This window comes from Heteronotia binoei, chromosome 11, assembly GCF_032191835.1.
Source record: "Heteronotia binoei isolate CCM8104 ecotype False Entrance Well chromosome 11, APGP_CSIRO_Hbin_v1, whole genome shotgun sequence".
In the NCBI taxonomy this organism is placed as follows: domain Eukaryota; kingdom Metazoa; phylum Chordata; class Lepidosauria; order Squamata; family Gekkonidae; genus Heteronotia; species Heteronotia binoei.
This window is the reverse complement of record NC_083233.1, coordinates 77103219-77121102: the sequence shown is the minus strand read 5'-3', so window position 1 is coordinate 77121102 and position 17884 is coordinate 77103219. Positions and strand designations below refer to the sequence as shown.

At 49.1% G+C, this 17884-nt stretch overlaps 1 protein-coding gene across 5 annotated transcripts in view; it reads right to left on the bottom strand.

Annotated features, from left to right (window-relative positions):
- The window catches only part of PITPNM2 (phosphatidylinositol transfer protein membrane associated 2), a 269886-nt gene that overhangs the window by 94220 nt on the left and 157782 nt on the right, over positions 1-17884 (bottom strand). For all 5 annotated transcript variants that reach the window (XM_060250129.1, XM_060250131.1, XM_060250130.1 and 2 more), the window contains exon 7: positions 8001-8096. In XM_060250129.1, coding sequence (XP_060106112.1) covers positions 8001-8096 — 96 coding nt within the window. The remainder of the gene's footprint in view (positions 1-8000; positions 8097-17884) is intronic.

Here is a 17884-nt window from a genome sequence, read left to right as displayed (position 1 = left end):
ATTAGTAAAGTAAACTACTTTTATTCTTAAGCTAAACCGTGTGCCTGGCTGTTGTTTCGTGGTTCTCTCCACGTTACTCTGCTATTTGTATATCCAAACTCTAACAGTTTCCCACCCTGCCTGCCTAGTCTTGACTAAGGGGACTGCGCTGTGTGGAATCGCTGCTATCCAATTAAATCCAAATTACACCCACTCTCTCTCACACTCACTCTCTCTCTCACACTCTCTCACACACACTCTCTCTCACACTTTCTCACATTCTCTCTCTCACACTCTCTCTCTCTCACTCTCTCTCACTTTCTCACATTCTCTCTCTCTCACTCTCTCTCACACTTTCTCACACTATCTCACACACTCACTCTCTCATACTCTCTCTCACACACACTCTCTCTCTCACACTCTCTTTCTCTCACAGTCTCTCTCTCACACTCTCTCTCCCACACTCTCTCTTACTCTCTCACACTCTCTCACACACACTCTCTCTCTCTCACACACTTTCTCACATTCTCTCTCACATTCACTCTCACACACTCTCTCTCTCACACACACTGACACTCTCTCTCTGACACTCTCTCTCTCACACTCACGCTCTATCTATCTATCTATCTATCTATCTATCTATCTATCTATCTATCTATCTATCTATCTATCTATCTATCTATCTAAGGAAGTGTGCTTACATAGGAAAACTTGTCCCTTTAATAAGCTTTCGTTGGAAAGCTGTCCCGAGGCCCCTAAAGGTGTGGGGGCCTATAGGCCAGTGCCCACGTGGCCTAATTGTTAATCCAGCTCTGAGTGTATTTGCTCTGAACCCAGGTTCTCCAAGGTCTCAGGTACAGAAGGGTTTTCCCCGGCCACCAAGCTGTTAAAACTGTAAAGCACTTTTAGCATGAAAAAAATAATAAATTGATGCTTCATCTTGGGACAATGTTACACTGTGTTAAAGAGCTAAATATATGATCGGAAAATTCAAGATGTATTCTAGATCAATTAGAATGCAGCCAATTCCTCGCCTTCATTCAAACAGTCTGGGGGGACTCCAAACAACAGGAATTATCAGATGCCCCGAAACCACCTCCCCCCCCAAAAAAAATGCTATTTAATAACAGTGTGTGGCTTCACTGAGAATCTTCTCAAAAGTACATTTTAATTTATATGTAAATACATCTATTAGTGAAATTTATACCCAGCCTTTCAGCCAAAAGCTTCCCATTTTAATGGAGAGTTATCTCCGCTGATATCAATAAAGCAAGCACAGATGTTCCAGCTGGACCACGGCCAAGGGGGTTTGGATAATGGAGCCGGTCCGCTTCCAAAAAAAATGTTTTGCTTGGTTTTTTTTTAGAAGCAGCCCGGCTGCACTCGGTGCAAACATGTCTTTCCCACTTCAGCTTCGAAAAGAGCTGTCGAGGGGAGTCCCGCAAGAAGTCTGAAGTCAAATCTGCCTGCAGGTGGCACCCGCTGGCCCGTGTCATTTGCAAGTTTAGTGATGGGTTTTTTTTTTTAAGTTTTCTTACTTTTAACAAAGCCAAGAACGATGTGCGTGTTCTACCAAATAGGGAAGCTTCGAGAAAAAGAGGTGCTAGATTCCCTCTTTAATAGAAATGTTGGTTTAAATGATGGTTTTATATAATGTAGTATTTATTGAATTATATGATTTTATTGTATATTGAATTCATATGTTGTGAACCACCCTGAGCCTGCTTCGGCAGGGAGGGCGGGATATAAATAAAATGTATTATTATTATTATTATTATTATTATTATTATTATTATTATTATTATTATTATTATTATTATTATTATTATTATTATTATTATTATATGTCACACCTAGACTTATCCTTGTTCAGCTAGGGGAAAAAAAAGAGTTCTAGACCTCAAGCCCCTCCTGACAGCTACAGCTTTGGATCCTGTTATCCTAGCCCGGGGGGGGGGGGGCGCAAACTGTGGCTCTTTCGTACATATTGTGCAGCTCATGAAGCTCCCACCACCCTGCCAGCCAGCTTGGAGAAGACATCATTCTCTTTAAATCACTTCTCCAAGCCAAGATAGAAAGTTAAAGTTAGGGTTTGTAGAATCTTTCGGGCTCAAGTGCCGTGTTCTACTGGAGAAAGTTTTTCTTCCAGACGTTTCGTTCTCAGCTGCGGAGAACATCCTCAGTGGCATTGCAGCCGGAGCAGGCGCTCAGACCTTCTTGGCTGCTGTGCATTGAGTGAGGCCAGGGCTGCTGGAGAGCTGCTATTTCTAGGCTAGAGGGGGTGTGATGAGAGGGCAATTGGTTTGTGAATGTACCTATTGTTTGGTGGGGCTTCCTGGAAGGGTGGTGATAAGGAAACTGGAAAAGTTAAAGTTGCTTTCTTTCCACCTCTTCCTCCCTCTTCCCTCCAACTATTTGCCTTCCTTCCTGTCTTGCGACTCTCAGACATCTGATGTTCATTTCTTGTGGATCTCAAACATCAAGACATTTATTCTATGTGACTCTTTTGTTAAGCAAGTTTGGCCAATCCTGCCCTAGCCATTAATGTGCTCATTCCTACTGATTAGTAGAGAAAGTAGAGAAAGAAGGACTTTTCTCCCTTTCTCACAATACAAGAACTCGTGGGCATTCGATGAAATTGCTGAGCAGACAGGTTAAAACGGATAAAAGGAAGTACTTCTTCACCCAAAGGGTGATTAACATGTGGAATTCACTGCCACAGGAGGTGGTGGCGGCCACAAGCATAGCCACCTTCAAGAGGGGTTTAGATAAAAATATGGAGCACAGGTCCATCAGTGGCTATTAGCCACAGTGTATGTGTGTATATAAAATTTTTTGCCACTGTGTGACACAGAGTGTTGGACTAGATGGGCCGTTGGCCTGATCCAACATGGCTTCTCTTATGTTCTTATGATTATATTTACATCCAGGCCTTATGCTGGGCAGGAGCTCACAGGAGCAGAGCTCCGGAACCTCTACATTTTATTGTGCTCTTTCATTTCAAGAGCCCCGTGGCGCGGAGTGGTAAAGCTGCAGTACTGCAGTCTGAACTTTCTGCTCACGACCTGAGTTCGATCCTGGCGAAAGCTGGTTTCAGGTAGCCCGCTCAGTCTTCCATACTTCCAAGGTCAGTCAAATGAGTCCCCAGCTTGCTGGGGGGAAAGCGTAGATGACTGGGGAAGGCAATGGCAAACCACCCCGTAAAAAGTCTGCTGTGAAAACGTTGTGAAAGCAACGTCAGCCCAGAGTCGGAAACGACTGGTGCTTGCACAGGGGACCTTTACCTTTTTTTTTTTTTAATCAAGAGACAGCCGGCTCAAGGTTGACTCAGCCTTCCATCCTTCCAAGGTGGGTTAAATGAGTCGCCAGCTTGCTGGGGGGAAAGTGTAGAGGACTGAGGAAGGCAGTGGCAAACCACCCCATAAAAAGTCTGCTGTGAAAACGTTGTGAAAGCAACGTCACCCCAGAGTCGGAAACGACTGGCGCTTGCACAGGGGACTACCTTTTTTTCGTTCTTAGCAAAAAACCCTCCCCCTGCAATACTTGCTTTCTGGGCTCCATTGTTCAAACCCCCTGTGAGAATTTTGTTGAACTCTTAAGATTTGACAGACTTCCTAATATTTTCCCCCACAAAAAAAATGGGAACATAACCCAAACATGTAAAACAGACAAATGGAGATCTTCATCCTCCCATTGTGGCCTCATAGGAGAAAGTCATTTTGAAAGTATGATGGGACTAGTAAGGTTTTATTATGACAATTCTAAGTCCGGAAGCATTTTAAGGTAGAGGCTGAGCTGATATATCTTAGTCCACTTTCCGGTGATGTCAGGGGGTGTGGCAGATGCAAATGAGTGGTGCTAAAATCTACAAAATGATCCCTGTTTACATCCTACCTTTCCTCTTGAGAAGATGAGTAAGTTTTTATACTTTGCTTTTCTCTACCTTAAGGAGTCTCAATCTCCTTCCCTTCCTCTCCCCCAGAACAGGCACCTTGTAAGGTATGGTGGGGCTGAGAGAATTCTGAGAGGACTGTGACTGGTGTAGTGGTTAAGTGTGAGGACTCTTATCTGGGAGAACCGGGTTTGATTCCCCACTCCTCCACTTGCAGCTGCTGGAATGGCCTTGAGTCAGCCATAGCTCTCTTATCTGGGAGAACCGGGTTTGATTCCCCACTCCTCCACTCGCAGCTGCTGGATTGGCCTTGGGTCAGCCCTAGCTCTCGTCGGAGTTGTCCTTGAAAAGGCAGCTGCTCTAAGAGCTCTCTCAGCCCCATTTACCTCACAGGGTGTCTGTTGTGGGGGCAGGGAGGGGAAGGTAAAGGAGATTGTGACCGCTCCTAGACTCTGAGATTCAGAGTATAGGGCGGGATATAAATCCAATATTGTCTTCTTCTTCTTCTCAAGGTCACCCAACCGGCTACGTGCCAAGGAGAAGTGGGGAATCAAACCCAGCTCTTGCTCTTAACCACTACACCACGCCGGCTCTGAGGTGGCATGCAGGAGGAACTTGCCATGTCATCCTCACACCGACCCTGTGAAACAGGCTTGGGCTAAGGTCGAATCCATACGTGTCATCCTTTCAACTCTTCTCCCCCCATTGGGGCACGTGTGGAAAACAGAAAGATGGCTCTAAATGTGCAAGGACTGCATCTGCTCTGACTTGTGAATAAACAAAGCAGTAGACAAGTGCATCTTTTAAGACCAACTAAGTTTTATTCAGAATGTAAGCTTTCGTATGCTCTCAAAGCAGACTTCATCAGACAAAATGGGAATGGAAGCAGCAGTTCTTAATATAAGTGGGCAGTGTAGAATCATGGGAATGTTTTTAGCAGGTTAAAAGAATCACAAATAGGGATCTGTGTTTGTTAGTGTTAGGACAAAGCAGGGCTGAAAAAATACTGGAGGGTGATAAAAAGCAGGCTGCTGTTGTAGGTGCGAAGTGCCATAAATCTAGGTAACATACTGGCTTTGTTAGCTTAAATAAAGGGCATGGTTTCTCAAGAGATTATAACATCCATTATAGTTTGCCATTAGAAAAAAAGGAAGACATTAAAATACAGTGGAGGATGGGTTGGTATATGCAATAAGACAAACAGCCAATATCCCCCATTTGAGTAGGTCAGTACAAAAAACAAAAACAAAAAACCCAAATATTCTGATACACTGTTCTAAAAGAGAAATAATATGTTAGCCATTAGAAAAACAGGGTGCATTAAAGCATAGTGGAAGGTGGGTAATGAGACAAACAGCCCACATCCCTCATTTGAGCATGTCAACACACACACAAAAACCATTATTCTGATACACTGTTCTAAAAAAGAAATACATTGGAACACTGTGGATGCACAGCTATACTCAGTGAGAGTTGGTTTAGCATCTGTAATGAGGTAAAAACCAACATCCCTGTTCAGTCCTGGGGAGGTGTTTGTTCCAAGTTTCATGATAATTTGTAATTCAGCCATTTCTCTCTCCATTCTGTTCTTGGAAGTTCCTTTGCAGTAAAACAGTTACTCTGAGGTCACCCTCAAAGTAAATAAACAGATAGCTTTAAACAGGGGGTCATTTTGTAGAAAAATAGGTGGTGGAGCTCAGTCAGGGATCGTTATGCAGCTGCACCTACTATACAATGGACAAGGAGGTAGAACTCTCAGGAGGAGGAGGTGGAACTCTCAGAAAGGTTTAGGAGCTGTGCTCCTGTGAGCTCCCACTGAATCCGAGGCCTGGCTTTAAATATACTTGAACTGGGTTTTCGAATTGCCTGGTGGCTGTGAAGAAAAGCTGCTTTATGATCAAATTTCAGCCCTCTTGCACTTTTGTTCCAGGCTTTCAGATCCCAATCTTGCTGAGAGGATTGAATGATTTTTTCCCCTTTACAATTTTACTATAGCTAGTACTCTTGAGATACTTAAAAATATCAGTGAGGAGAGGCAGTGATGGACCTCAAGTCGCCTAGTGAATCCAGGCTTGCCTTGCCTAAGCATAGCAGTCTAACCGCTATGCAACATTCTTACGGCCCTCGATCATAATCATCTTGGCAGATCTTTTTTTGTAGCGGGAACGCCTTTGCATATTAGGCCACTCACCCCTGATGTAGCCAATCCTCCTGGAGCTTACAGTAGGCCCTGTACTAAGAGCCCTGTAAACTCTTGGAGGATTGGCTACATCAGGGGGTGTGGCCTAATCAGGGCTTTTTCTGTAGCAGGAATTCCTTTGCATATTAGGCCACTCACCCCTGATGTAGCCAATCCTCCTGGAGCTTACAGTAGGCCCTGTACTAAGAGCCCTGTAAACTCTTGGAGGATTGGCTACATCAGGGGGTGTGGCCTAACCAGGGCTTTTTCTGTAGCAGGAATTCCTTTGCATATTAGGCCACTCACCCCTGATGTAGCCAATCCTCCTAGAGCTTACAGTAGGCCCTGTACTAAGAACCCTGTAAGCTCCTGGAGGATTGGCTACATAAGGGAGGCGTGGCCTAATATGCAAAGGAGTTCCTGCTACTACCCCCCCCCCCGGGTCATCCTAATTTATTGTCCCCTACGACCCAGTGAAGTAGATTCCATGGAGAGACAAAGCCTTACTTCTGGTTGCCCAGTAAGCTGCATTTTGAATCTGACAAAGGCTAACCCTTAATGGAAGGCTGTTGATCTCTGAAGCTCCAAGCTGCAACTGTCTATACAACAACGGCAAAAGCTAGAGAGTATCTAAATACAAATTTGAAGGAAATCCTGGTTATTCCGTTACTGAACTCAAGGCTTTACCTAGTGTACTGCAGCCTGAAGAAGGCAAATGAAACGGAGAGTGACCTAGGCAATCCATTGCTGCTGCTATCGCTGTAACATTAACCCTCTATTGTAATTTTGCCAATGTTGTTGAAATCTGGCATTTTTTTGTCAATGATATTGATCGTAAATTGTTTGTTTCCAAATATAGATTAGCAAGCCAAGACTTGTATCAACGGTTGTTGCTTTTATACAGTTTTTTTCCGTTTGTTACAATAGGGCTTTTTTGTAGCTGGGACGCCTTTGCATATCGGGTCACACACCTCTGATGTAACCAATCCTCCAAGAGCTTATAGTAGGCCCTGTAAGCTCTCGGAAGAGTGGTTACCACAGGAGGGGGGCGTGGCCTAATATGCAAAGCAGTTCCTGCTACAAAAAAAAAGCCTGGCTTCTTGCTAATCCACCTAAACAGAAAGACTGTTGCATTACCCCACAGCAGACAACTTGCCGACGACTGCCACAGTTTTTCTTGCATTAACGAACAGGGATCCTCCCGCGATGTATCCCATAATGAAACACAATATGTACCAGCTGCAAGCTTGTTGTACCTAGAAAAAAAGGGCCAACCCCGCCATAGGGCGACCTGTCTTAGGCTGCAGGTTTTGGGGTACCATAAAAAAAGGCCACAATCGCTGATGATTATTTTTCTGCTGTTTTCTTTTAAAGAAGGGAGGTCGTTTTTTCTGCATCAAACAAGGAGATTTTGAGGTCTGCCCCCCCCCCCAAGAAAACAAACACACACTTACATTCATACATATCAAAAGTAGAAGAAGAAGAAGATATTGGATTTATATCCCGCCCTCCACTCCAAAGAGTCTCAGAGCGGCTCACAATCTCCTTTCCCTTCCTCCCCCACAACAGACACCCTGGAGAGGCTGGAGAGGGCTCTCCCAGCAGCTGCCCTTTCAAGGACAACCTCTGCCAGAGCTATGGCTGACCCAAGGCCATTCCAGCAGGTGCAAGTGGAGGAGTGGGGAATCAAACCCGGTTCTCCCAGATAAGAGTCCGCACACTTAACCACGACACCAAACTGGCTCTCCTTAAAGTACCCACGTTAAGCAGAGGGACCAGCCGAGGAGATAACGCGCGCCGGCTTTCCGCCACAGGTGCGCTGCTCGGGATGTGACCGTTTCAAATAAGAAAAGACGGTTCTTGCACATACACTCTCGTACCCGCACAGAGGTGCACGGGCCGTTCACTCCCAGCCCGAATCAGCAGCCGCTCGGATTTGGCTCCACCTACCGTGTGCGTCGAAAAACTCGTCGTCCGAGCTCTCGTCTGAGTCCCTGGCGATGCTCTGCATCCTCCACTCCGATATGCTATGGCGTGAGGGGCTTGCTAGGAGAAACAGACAGGATGGATGCGATAAGCCAGGGGCCGAAAGCAAGGCAGTCTGCACGCACCCCGCTCCGGCAGAGACATTGTTGGGCGGTCCCTCCCGAAACCCCGTCCCTTAAGTGTTCACACACTGCCTGCCCCGTGATGCCGGTGTGATGTCAAACTTTCCTCCCAGCGATGTTTATTGTTCGAGATGCCAGAGAGCCGCGCTCGGCGATCCTCGGCTGCCGTTTCCAAAGGGCAGCTATTTATAAGCATCGGGAGGATGTGTAAAATCATTTCGGTTTTCAGGCTGGCAATTAGACAAGGAAGTCGCCCGGCTGTAAACATTCCCCTCCGAAGTCAGAGAGACAGCAAAAACAAAAAACGGCACGTTGCGCTAGGAAAAACAAACCTGCAAGCTTTGGAGTCACCCAGAGCTCTTCTTCTTCGGGCCCTGGGGAGCTGCTATTGACTGCACCAGGAAGCTTACGTATACGGCTACAAGCAGGTTTCCCCAGCAAATAAAACAGCGGCTCCCTTGGGCGTTTCAGGAGATGAAAATGCTGCGTGGGCGTGACAGTCTGAAGTCTGGAGTTATACTTGCACATCTGTCACTGAGCCAGATGCCTCCCGCCCCCCAATGTTGCACACTCAGATCTGCAGGGCAAGAGTCACCCTTCCGACTCCAGCTGATCTTCTGCGGGGGGGGGGGGGGGCGGGCCTGCCTACATGTGCCAGATTGCCAGCAGGTGGCGAAGTCTCCTGTCTTCCAGTGACCATCAACTCACATCTGAGAAGCGGGTGGCTTCTCTACGCAGGGAGACGCAACAGAGGAAGGGTGCACAGGACGATGAAGATGATGATACTGGATTTATTTCTCAACCGATAACCTGAATCTCAGAGTGGCTCACAATCTCCTTCACCTTCTTCCCCCGCGACAGACACCCTGTGAGGTGGGCGAGGCTGAGAGAGCTCTCCCAGAAGCTGCCCTTTCAAGCACAGGTCTGAGAGAGCTATGGCTGACCCAAGGCCATTCCAGCAGCCTCAGGGCTGGTGCGTGGGAATAGACCAAGGAGGTGGCCACCTAGGGCGCCACTTGACCTAAGGGTGCCATGAAGTGCCCCCTCTCCCCGCACCCCATGCCCTCCCTGACTCGGCAAATTTCAGAGTTTAACGAAGCCTCCAGAGGCTCGGGCAGCCTTGGCAAAGTCAGGGGGGGTGGCAGGCAGTGAACACGCCCGCTGTCTTCCGGACTTTGCTGAGGCCTCCTGAGGCCTTGGCAGCCTCGGCAAAGTCAGGGATGTGTGGCAGTAATGTCATCATGACGTCACCAGCATGCGCACATTTAGCCCTGGTGGGGGGCGGAGGAGCGGGATCGGGCCTCGGGAACCCCTCGTGCCGGGACTGCCAGCAGCTGCAAGTGGAAGAGTGGGGAGTCAAACCCGGTTCTCCCAGATAAGAGAGCTATGGCTGACCCAAGGCCATTCCAGCAGGTGCAAGTGAGGAGTGGGGAATCAAACCCGGTTCTCCCAGATAAGAGAGCTATGGCTGACTCAAGGCCATTCCAGCAGCTGCAAGTGGAGGAGTGGGGAATCAAACCCGGTTCTCCCAGATAAGAGAGCTATGGCTGACCCAAGGCCATTCCAGCAGGTGCAAGTGGAGGAGTGCGGAATCAAACCCGGTTCTCCCAGATAAGAGAGCTCTGGCTGACCCAAGGCCATTCCAGCAGCTGCAAGTGGAGGAGTGGGGAGTCAAACCCGGTTCTCCCAGATAAGAGCCCACACACTTAACCACTACACCAAACTGGACGGCGGCGGCGGCTGCTGCAAGGAGCAAATTGAAGTGCACCATCTGCACAGTGTACATCACCCGACGCCCCACCGAACTGCACACTGGGCTCCATGCACTGTGCTCTGCTCACTGTTGCACTTCGTGGATCATCAGGCAAGTCAACTTCAGTTGGCTCTCTTAAGGAGGAAGAGGAGAGATTGGATTTATACCCTGGCCCGCGCTGCCGTGTGTTAAAGCTGCAGTACTGCAGTCCTAAGCTCTGCTTGCGACCTGAGTTCGATCCCAGCGAAAGCTGGTTCAGTTAGCCGGCTCGAGGTTGACTCAGCCTTCCATCCTTCCGAGGTGGGTAAAATGAGTATCCAGCTTGCTGGGGTGGGGAGGAGAAGTGTAGATGACTGGGGAAGGCAATGGCAAACCACCCCGTAAAAAGTCTGCCATGAAAACGTTGTGAAAGCAACGTCACCCCAGAGTCGGGAATGACTGGTGCTTGCACAGGGGACCTTTCCTTCACTTGGAGTCTCAGAGCGGCTTACAATCTCCTTCCCTTCCTCTCCCCACAACAGACACCCTGTGAGGTCGGTGGGGCTGAGAGAGCTCAGAGAGGACTGCTCTGGAGAGAACAGCTCTGCAAGAACTGTGGCTGACCCCAGGTCACTCCAGAAACTGCATGTGAAGGAGCGGGGAATCAAACTTGGTTCTCCCAGATTAGAGTCCATGCTTTTACCACTACACCAAACTGGCTCAAAGAGTCAGGATATGCACCTAAGAATTGTTCCATGTTGCCTCTAAATGTCTTGACTGCCCTGTTACGCTGAAAGGGCCGAACTAAACATTATATGCTATTGCATGATTCTTTCACCAGTTTTTTTTAAAACTAAAAAGCAGCCCCCACTGCTGCAAACAGAAGAGTGGTGGGAAGAAAAGGGTTGCTTAACCTTCTCCCTTCCAGCTGGACCAATAGGTCTAGCCAAAATCACCTTCCACAACCAGATTTTCTCCATACCCAGGGCTTTTTTTGTAGCAGGAACTCCTTTGCATATTAGGCCACACATCCCTGATGTAGCCAATCCTTCAAGAGCTTACAGCAGGCCCTGCAAGAAGAGCCCTGTAAGCTCTTGGAGGATTGGCTACATCAGGGATGTGCGACCTAATATGCAAAGGTAGGGCTTTTTTTGTAGCAAGAACTCCTTTGCATATTAGGCCACACACCCCTGATGGAGCCAACCCTCCTGGAGCTTACAGGAGGCCCTAAACTAAGAGCCCTGTAAGCTCTTGGAAAGCCCTGTGGTGCAGAGCAGTAAACCTACAGTACTGCAGTCGAGCTCTCTGCTCACGACCTGAGTTTGATCCTGGCCGAAGCTGGGTTCAGGTGTAGCCAGCTCAAGGTTGACTCTGCCTTCTGAGGTCGGTCAAATGAGTCCCCAGCTTGCTGGGGGGGAAAGTGTAGAGGACTGGGGAAGGCAATGGCAAACCGCCCTGTAAAAAGTCTGCCGTTGTGAAAGCAACGTCACTCCAGAGTTGGAAACGACTGGTGCTTGCACAGGGTGCCGTTACCTTTTTAAGCTCTTGGAAGATTGGCTGCATCAGCAGGGTGGGGCCTAATATGCAAAGGAGTTCCTGCTCCAAAAAAAGCCCTGTCCACACAGAAAAGGGGCTCTCCACCCCCCCACACTGGTAAGAAAGCAGCTTGCAAGAGAACTGGGAGGAAAGGAAACTGTTCCAGAGCCCTTCCTCACCATTCTTCTGCTCCGGATCGATCCAAGTAATCGAACTTGAGGCTGCTTTTCAAACGAAAATGAAACTTTTCCAGAGGCAGAAGCATGCACCTGCGCATGAGGTACCCTTTGGCCCTAAGAACAGTGGGCAGTACTGGGGGGGGGGGGGGGGGGAGGTAGTCCCCTGTGCAAGCACCAGTCGTTTCAGACTCTGGGGTGACATCGTATCATGACATTTTCACGGCAGACTTTTTTACAGAGTGGTTTGCCACTGCCTTCCCCAATCATCTACGCTTTCCCCCCAGCAAGCTGGGTCCTCGTTTTACCAACCTCGGAAGGGTGGAAGGCTGAGTCAACCTTGAGCCAGCTACCTGAACCCAGCTTCCGCCGGGATGGAACTCAGGTTGTGAGCAGAGGGCTCCGAATGCAGTCCTGCGGCTTTACCGCTCTGCACCACGGGGCTCCTTGCAGGGCACTACTGAGGACCCTGCAAATGTCTCTTTTAATAAAGGTAAAGGTAGTCCCCTGTGCAAGCACCAGTCATTTTCGACTCTGGGGTGACGCTGCTTTCACGTTTTCACGGCAGACTTTTTACGGGGTGGTTTGCCATTGCCTTCCCCAGTCATCTACACTTTCCCCCCAGCAAGCTAGGTACTCATTTGACCGACCTCGGAAGGATGGAAGGCTGAGTCAACCTGGAGCCTGCTATATGAACCCAGCTTCCGCCAGGATCGAACTCAGGTCATAAGCAGAGAGCTTAGTCTGCAGTGCTGCAGCTTTACCACTCTGTGCCACGGGGCTGTTAGAAAAGTAAAGGTAGTCTATGCAAGCACCAGTCGTTTCTGACTCTAGGGTGACGTCGCATCACGATGTTTTCACGGCAGACTTTTTACGGGGTGGCTTGCCATTGCCTTCCCCAGTCCTCTACACTTCCCCCCCCCCCCCCAAGCAAGCTGGGGACTCATTTGACGGACCTCGGAAGGATGGAAGGCTGAGTCGACCTCGAGCCAGCTACCTGAACCCAGCTTCCGCCGGGATCGAACTCAGGTCGTGAGCAGAGGGCTCCGACTGCAGTACTGCAGCTTTACCACTCTGCGCCACGGGGCTCTTCTCCCTTAATAAAGGCAGCCAAATTCGTGTCAGGCCACTAGAAGACACCCAAGGGCTCGTGTTATAAGACATTGCAGCACAAAAACCTATTTATTATCGTGCCACCAAAAGAAGGCCCGGCACACCAGCCGACTACTTCGGGATTCTAATTTTACAATCGTCATGTGGAAGAGGCCACTGAGCTCTCCCCTACCCCCGGGATCAGTAGCGAGGCTAATTATGGCTTAGGTATTCATTTTATAGCCGCTGTCTATGCCACCCTGTCCCTCGGGGAATAAGGGAGAAGAGTGATTGGCAAGGCGCAGCTAGTTCACTCTGGAATGACGTCAAAGGTCCTCATATAATAGATGCTAAAAATAGAGCGGATAAGAATACGGGCAAGCTTGTGACCAAGGTCCCTGCCTACACCAGGGGTCTCGCCTGGACAACAATCAGACTGATCGAGCCGCGTAACAAAAAGGCGGAGCACCCACTTCCTCACCCCAATCGGCTGGAAGTATCTGAGCTGTAGAAAAAGAAGTACCTTTCTCCTTTCCTCGCAATACGAGAACTCGGTGGACGTTTAATGAAATCGCTGAGCAGTCGGATTAGAACGGATAAAAAAAAGTCCTTCTTCACCCAAAGGGTGATTAATACATGGAATTCACTGCCACAGGAGGTGATGGCGACCGCAAGCATTGCCAGCTTCAAGAGGGGATTGGATCAATGTCTGGAGCAGAGGTCCATCAGTGGCTATTAGCCATAGCGTATTGATGGAATTCTTTGACTGGGGCAAGTGATGCTCTGTATTCTTAGTGCTTTGGAAGGGGGGAAAGAGTGGGAGGGCTTCAACTGGCCCCACTGATGGACCTCCCGATGACACCTGGTTTTTTTAGCCACTGTGTGTCCCAGAGGGTTGAACTGGATGGGCCACTGGCCTGATCCAACATGGCTTCTCTTATGTTCTTATGTTCTCTCGGCATTGAGCACAGCGGTTTTCTACCCCTAAACTCACGTGAAGATTAAAATGCCCGTGTGACGTACTTTTCGCACCATAAGGCACTCCGGACGATAGGACGCACCTTTCTCCTGAGGGGCAATCCGCTGCCTCCGATCCCGGCGCTTCCTCCGTGCCTGCCTGGCTCCAGCTCTGACGCTTACAGCAAGCGCCAGGATCGCTCTCTCTGCCCTCCGATCCCGGCGCTTGCTGTAAGCATCAGAGCTGAAGCCAGGCAGGCAGGCACGGAGGAAGCACCCGCCCCCTCCGCAAACCCAGCGCTTTGCGAGCGCCGGCTGTGGAGGGGGCAGTGTGCTTCCTCCATGCCTGTCTGCCTGGCTTCAGCTCTGACGCTTACAGCAAGCGCCGGGATCGGAGGGCAGAGGGAGCGATCCTGGCGCTTGCTGTAAGCGTCAGAGCTGGAGCCAGGCAGGCAGGCGCGGGGGAAGCGCCGGGATCGGAGGCCGCGGATCGCCTCCCCTTCCAGGAAGGTAGGTACCGGTACCTTCACTCCATAAGACGCACACACTTTTCCCCCCACTTTTTTTTTGGGGGGGGGGAGTGCGTCTTATGGTGCAAAAAATACTGTACTTCCCTGACTCAAATCCTTGTCAGTTGCTTCTCTTGCAACCTTCCCTAGTTAAAGGGATCCAGAGTGAAACAAAAGGGAGTATTCTGCTGACAGGGGTAAGACACTGGGTGTCAAGGGGATGCCGAGAGTTAACCAATCCCAGATGTGAAGCAATCCACCCGTCACAGCTACAGCTTCTGTATACAGCAGGGGTGTCGAACTCATTAGTTATGAGTGCCGGATCTGACATAAAAGAGACCTTGTTGGGCCAGGCCATGTCAGGTTGGACCGAGTCGTGTTGGGTTGGGCCATGTGTGCACCTATTTAAGATTAGGTAGCAGAGATATAAATTTTATAAAGAACGCAGACAAACACAAATTTATATTTTTTTAAAAACTTAAAACTTTCTTAAAACGTTAGCACGCATTGGTCTTAAAGGTGCTTTCTTTGTATTTCTCTCATGGGATCCAGGGAACTGGGCAAAGGAAGTTCTGGTTCTTTCCCTCCTTCTCCAGGGACTGGGGGGGGAGGAGCCACAGCCGATAGAAGGAAGAAAGATTTGGCTTGGTAACTCTGCTGTGCAATTGAGAGAGCCTGGAAAGCAAGCTATTCCTCCCCCCTTCCTCCCCAAGGTAGGAGCCTCAGTCAATGGAGAAAATAGAGGCTTTGCTCTGTAGTTCCTGTGCAATTGAGCAAGCCTTGCAAAGCAAGCTGTTATAAGGAAGCAAGATATAGGGATAAGGAAGCAGATAGGGCTCAGGGGTCTGGGAGGAGCCCACCGGGGGCCTGATTTGGCCCCCGAACTGCATGTTTGACACCCCTGGTATACAGCGTAAGGGTCGGTAGAACGGTCCTGAATCTCACATAAGTTGTCGAGGACACTCCAATGATTACTTTTGTCCTGTGGCAGTTGCATACACTACTCTGTGCAAATATCTATGGAAGGTCGATACCTCCGGCTACTAAGCCAGGGTTTCTCGAACATTTGAGCACAGGCTGTCGTTCTAAACTTATTCTGCCTCTCCTGCTCCACCCGACCCAGCGGTAGCTTTCATCCGAAGGCATGCACAAGGAAACGACAAAGCAGCAGCTTCCAAAATTAGGCTGGGATGAGCCTGGGGGAAAGGGGAATAGCCAGGGCAAACTAGGTGATTGCCTAGGGCGCCAGTCTTCTGGGGGCACCAAATTGGGCACCCCCATGAGACTTTGTGATGTTATCACTGTGGAGGGAGGGCTGAGAAGTTAGCCTTAAATAAAGCATTAAAATTTCATCTAAAACCTAGCAACCGCTTATTTCCATCAGGGCAATAATCTACTACCTGGTCCTTCTCACAGGGTGTCTGTTGTGGGGGGAGAAGACTTAGGAGATTGTAAGCCGCTCTGAGTCTCTGATTCAGGGAGAAGAGCAGGGTATAAATCTGCAATTCTTCTTCTTCTAACTGGAGACGCCGGGGATTGATCCTGGGAACTTCTGCATATCAAGCAGATGCTCTACCACCGAGCCACAGCCCCTGCTTGTAAATGCCTTCCTTTTCCTCAAGATCCCGTCCCCCTGTCAAATTTTGTGCTCCTTACTCTTGAGGTTTAGCAACATCTCCATCGGGTTGGTTTTTTTTTTGTAGCAGGAACTGCCTTGCATATTAGGCCACACCCCCGGATGTAGCCAATCCTTCTAGAGCTTACAGGGCTCTTTGTACAGGGCCTACTGTAAGCTCTTGAAGGATTGGCTACATCAGGGGTGCGTGGCCTAATATGCATAGGAGTTCCTGCTACAAAAAAAGCCCTGCCTTTGCATATTAGGCCACACCCCCCGATGTAGCCAATCCTCCAAGAGCTTACAAGGGTTCTTCGAACAGGGCCTCCTGTAAGCTCTTGAAGGACTGGCTACATCATGGGTGTGTGGCCTCATATGCAAAGGAGTTCCTGCTACAAAAAAAAAGCCCTGACTTCTCCACCCTCACTCCACCCCTGGTGAACCAGCCCCTGCCTTATTAACCCCCAGTCCTCTGGGGAAAACTGCAGGAACACACAGCTTCATTATGGTCGGTACAGGCCAGATTGCTGCAAAACAGGGGATGATGACATTCAAGCATTCATCACACCAGAGCTCCTGAAGCGCTGTCTGTTCTGTGTCTAGCATTTCACATTCAACAAGTACATGTCCGGGCACAGCGTATCGCCAGAGGCCATCATGCCGCAAGAGAAGTTTCCATGCCTTCAAATCACCAAGGCATTTCTGTCGCTCGTCTTTTCGGCTCCCCGGCCAATCCAGTGCCTTTCCCCGCTCCCTCCGTTGACGTTACTGTAACTCCTGTTCCGCTTGCCAGCTAGGGGCTGCGCCTCATCCGGCTCAGACGCCACAAAACCGGGGAGGCCTTCATGCAGTTAAAGGAATCTCCAGTGGATTTAATCGTATGAATGCCGACTTATCCATATATTAAATACGTCTGCACAGGAGAAATAATCTATTCAAAAGAAAAAATAGTATGGCTCTGACCTGGATAAACCAGGCAAGCTCTATCTTGTCGGAAACTAAGCAGGGCTGACCCTGAAAGTACTTGGATGGGAGACCTCCTTGGAATACCAGGAGCGGGAGGCAGAGGTAGGATGCATCAAGCTACTTTTCCAAATGACTTCCATGCCCCAGTCGGGGGTCTCCAGCCATGTTCCCTCTAAGCTGCAGAGTCTTGTGAGCAAAAATTCTACTTTGTGAGCTACTAGCATTAAAGTTGTGAGCTACTGGCAAGAAGAAGAAGAAGAAGAATTGTAGATTTATACCCCGCCCTTCTCTCTGAATCAGAGACTCAGAGCGGCTTACAATCTCCTATATCTTCTCCCCCCACAACAGACACCCTGTGAGGTAGGTGGGGCTGAGAAGGCTCTCACAGCAGCTGCCCTTTCAAGGACAACCTCTGCCAGAGCTCTGGCTGACTCAAGGCCATTCCAGCAGGTGCAAGTGGAGGAGTGGGGAATCAAACCCGGTTCTTCCAGATAAGAGTCCACGCACTTAACCACTACACCAAACTGGTTCTCCAAACTGAAAGTTGTGAGCTACTGCAGAAATTAGTGTGCTCTGGGGGTCATCCTTCCTGAGCTAAGACAAAGATGTGTGAGCCGGAGGCTAAAAATCTGTGAACTAGCTCACGCTAACTCAGCTTAGAGGGAACACTGGTCTCCAGAAGTCATCATGACTTCCAGAAAGGCTTTTTTTTTTAGTAGGAATGCACAGAAACGCAGTTCCGGCTGGCTTGGCATCAGGGGGTGTGGCCTAATATGCAAATGAGTTCCTCCTGGTTTTTTTTCCTACAATGAAAGCCTGCTTCCAGGCAGGTGCATGCGTGTGTGCTTACACGCGCGCGCGCACACACAGAAACACTTCAAAAATAAAAAAAATATGCTGTTGCATCACTGTGACAAACAGCAAAACTGCAAAACTGCTATTCTAACTACGAAACAGCAAAAGCAGACCATCTACAGGCAAGGTAGAGGTCTCCATGTGCTTGGGAGGCGTGAAGCAAAACAGGACTTCAGGGAAGGGCTTTGGATTATTGGAAGAGTCTCTGCTTTGCATGGAGAAAGTCCCGGGTTCAGTTCCCCACATCTCCAGTTCTGAAAAAGGATGAGACAGTAGGTGAAGTGAAAG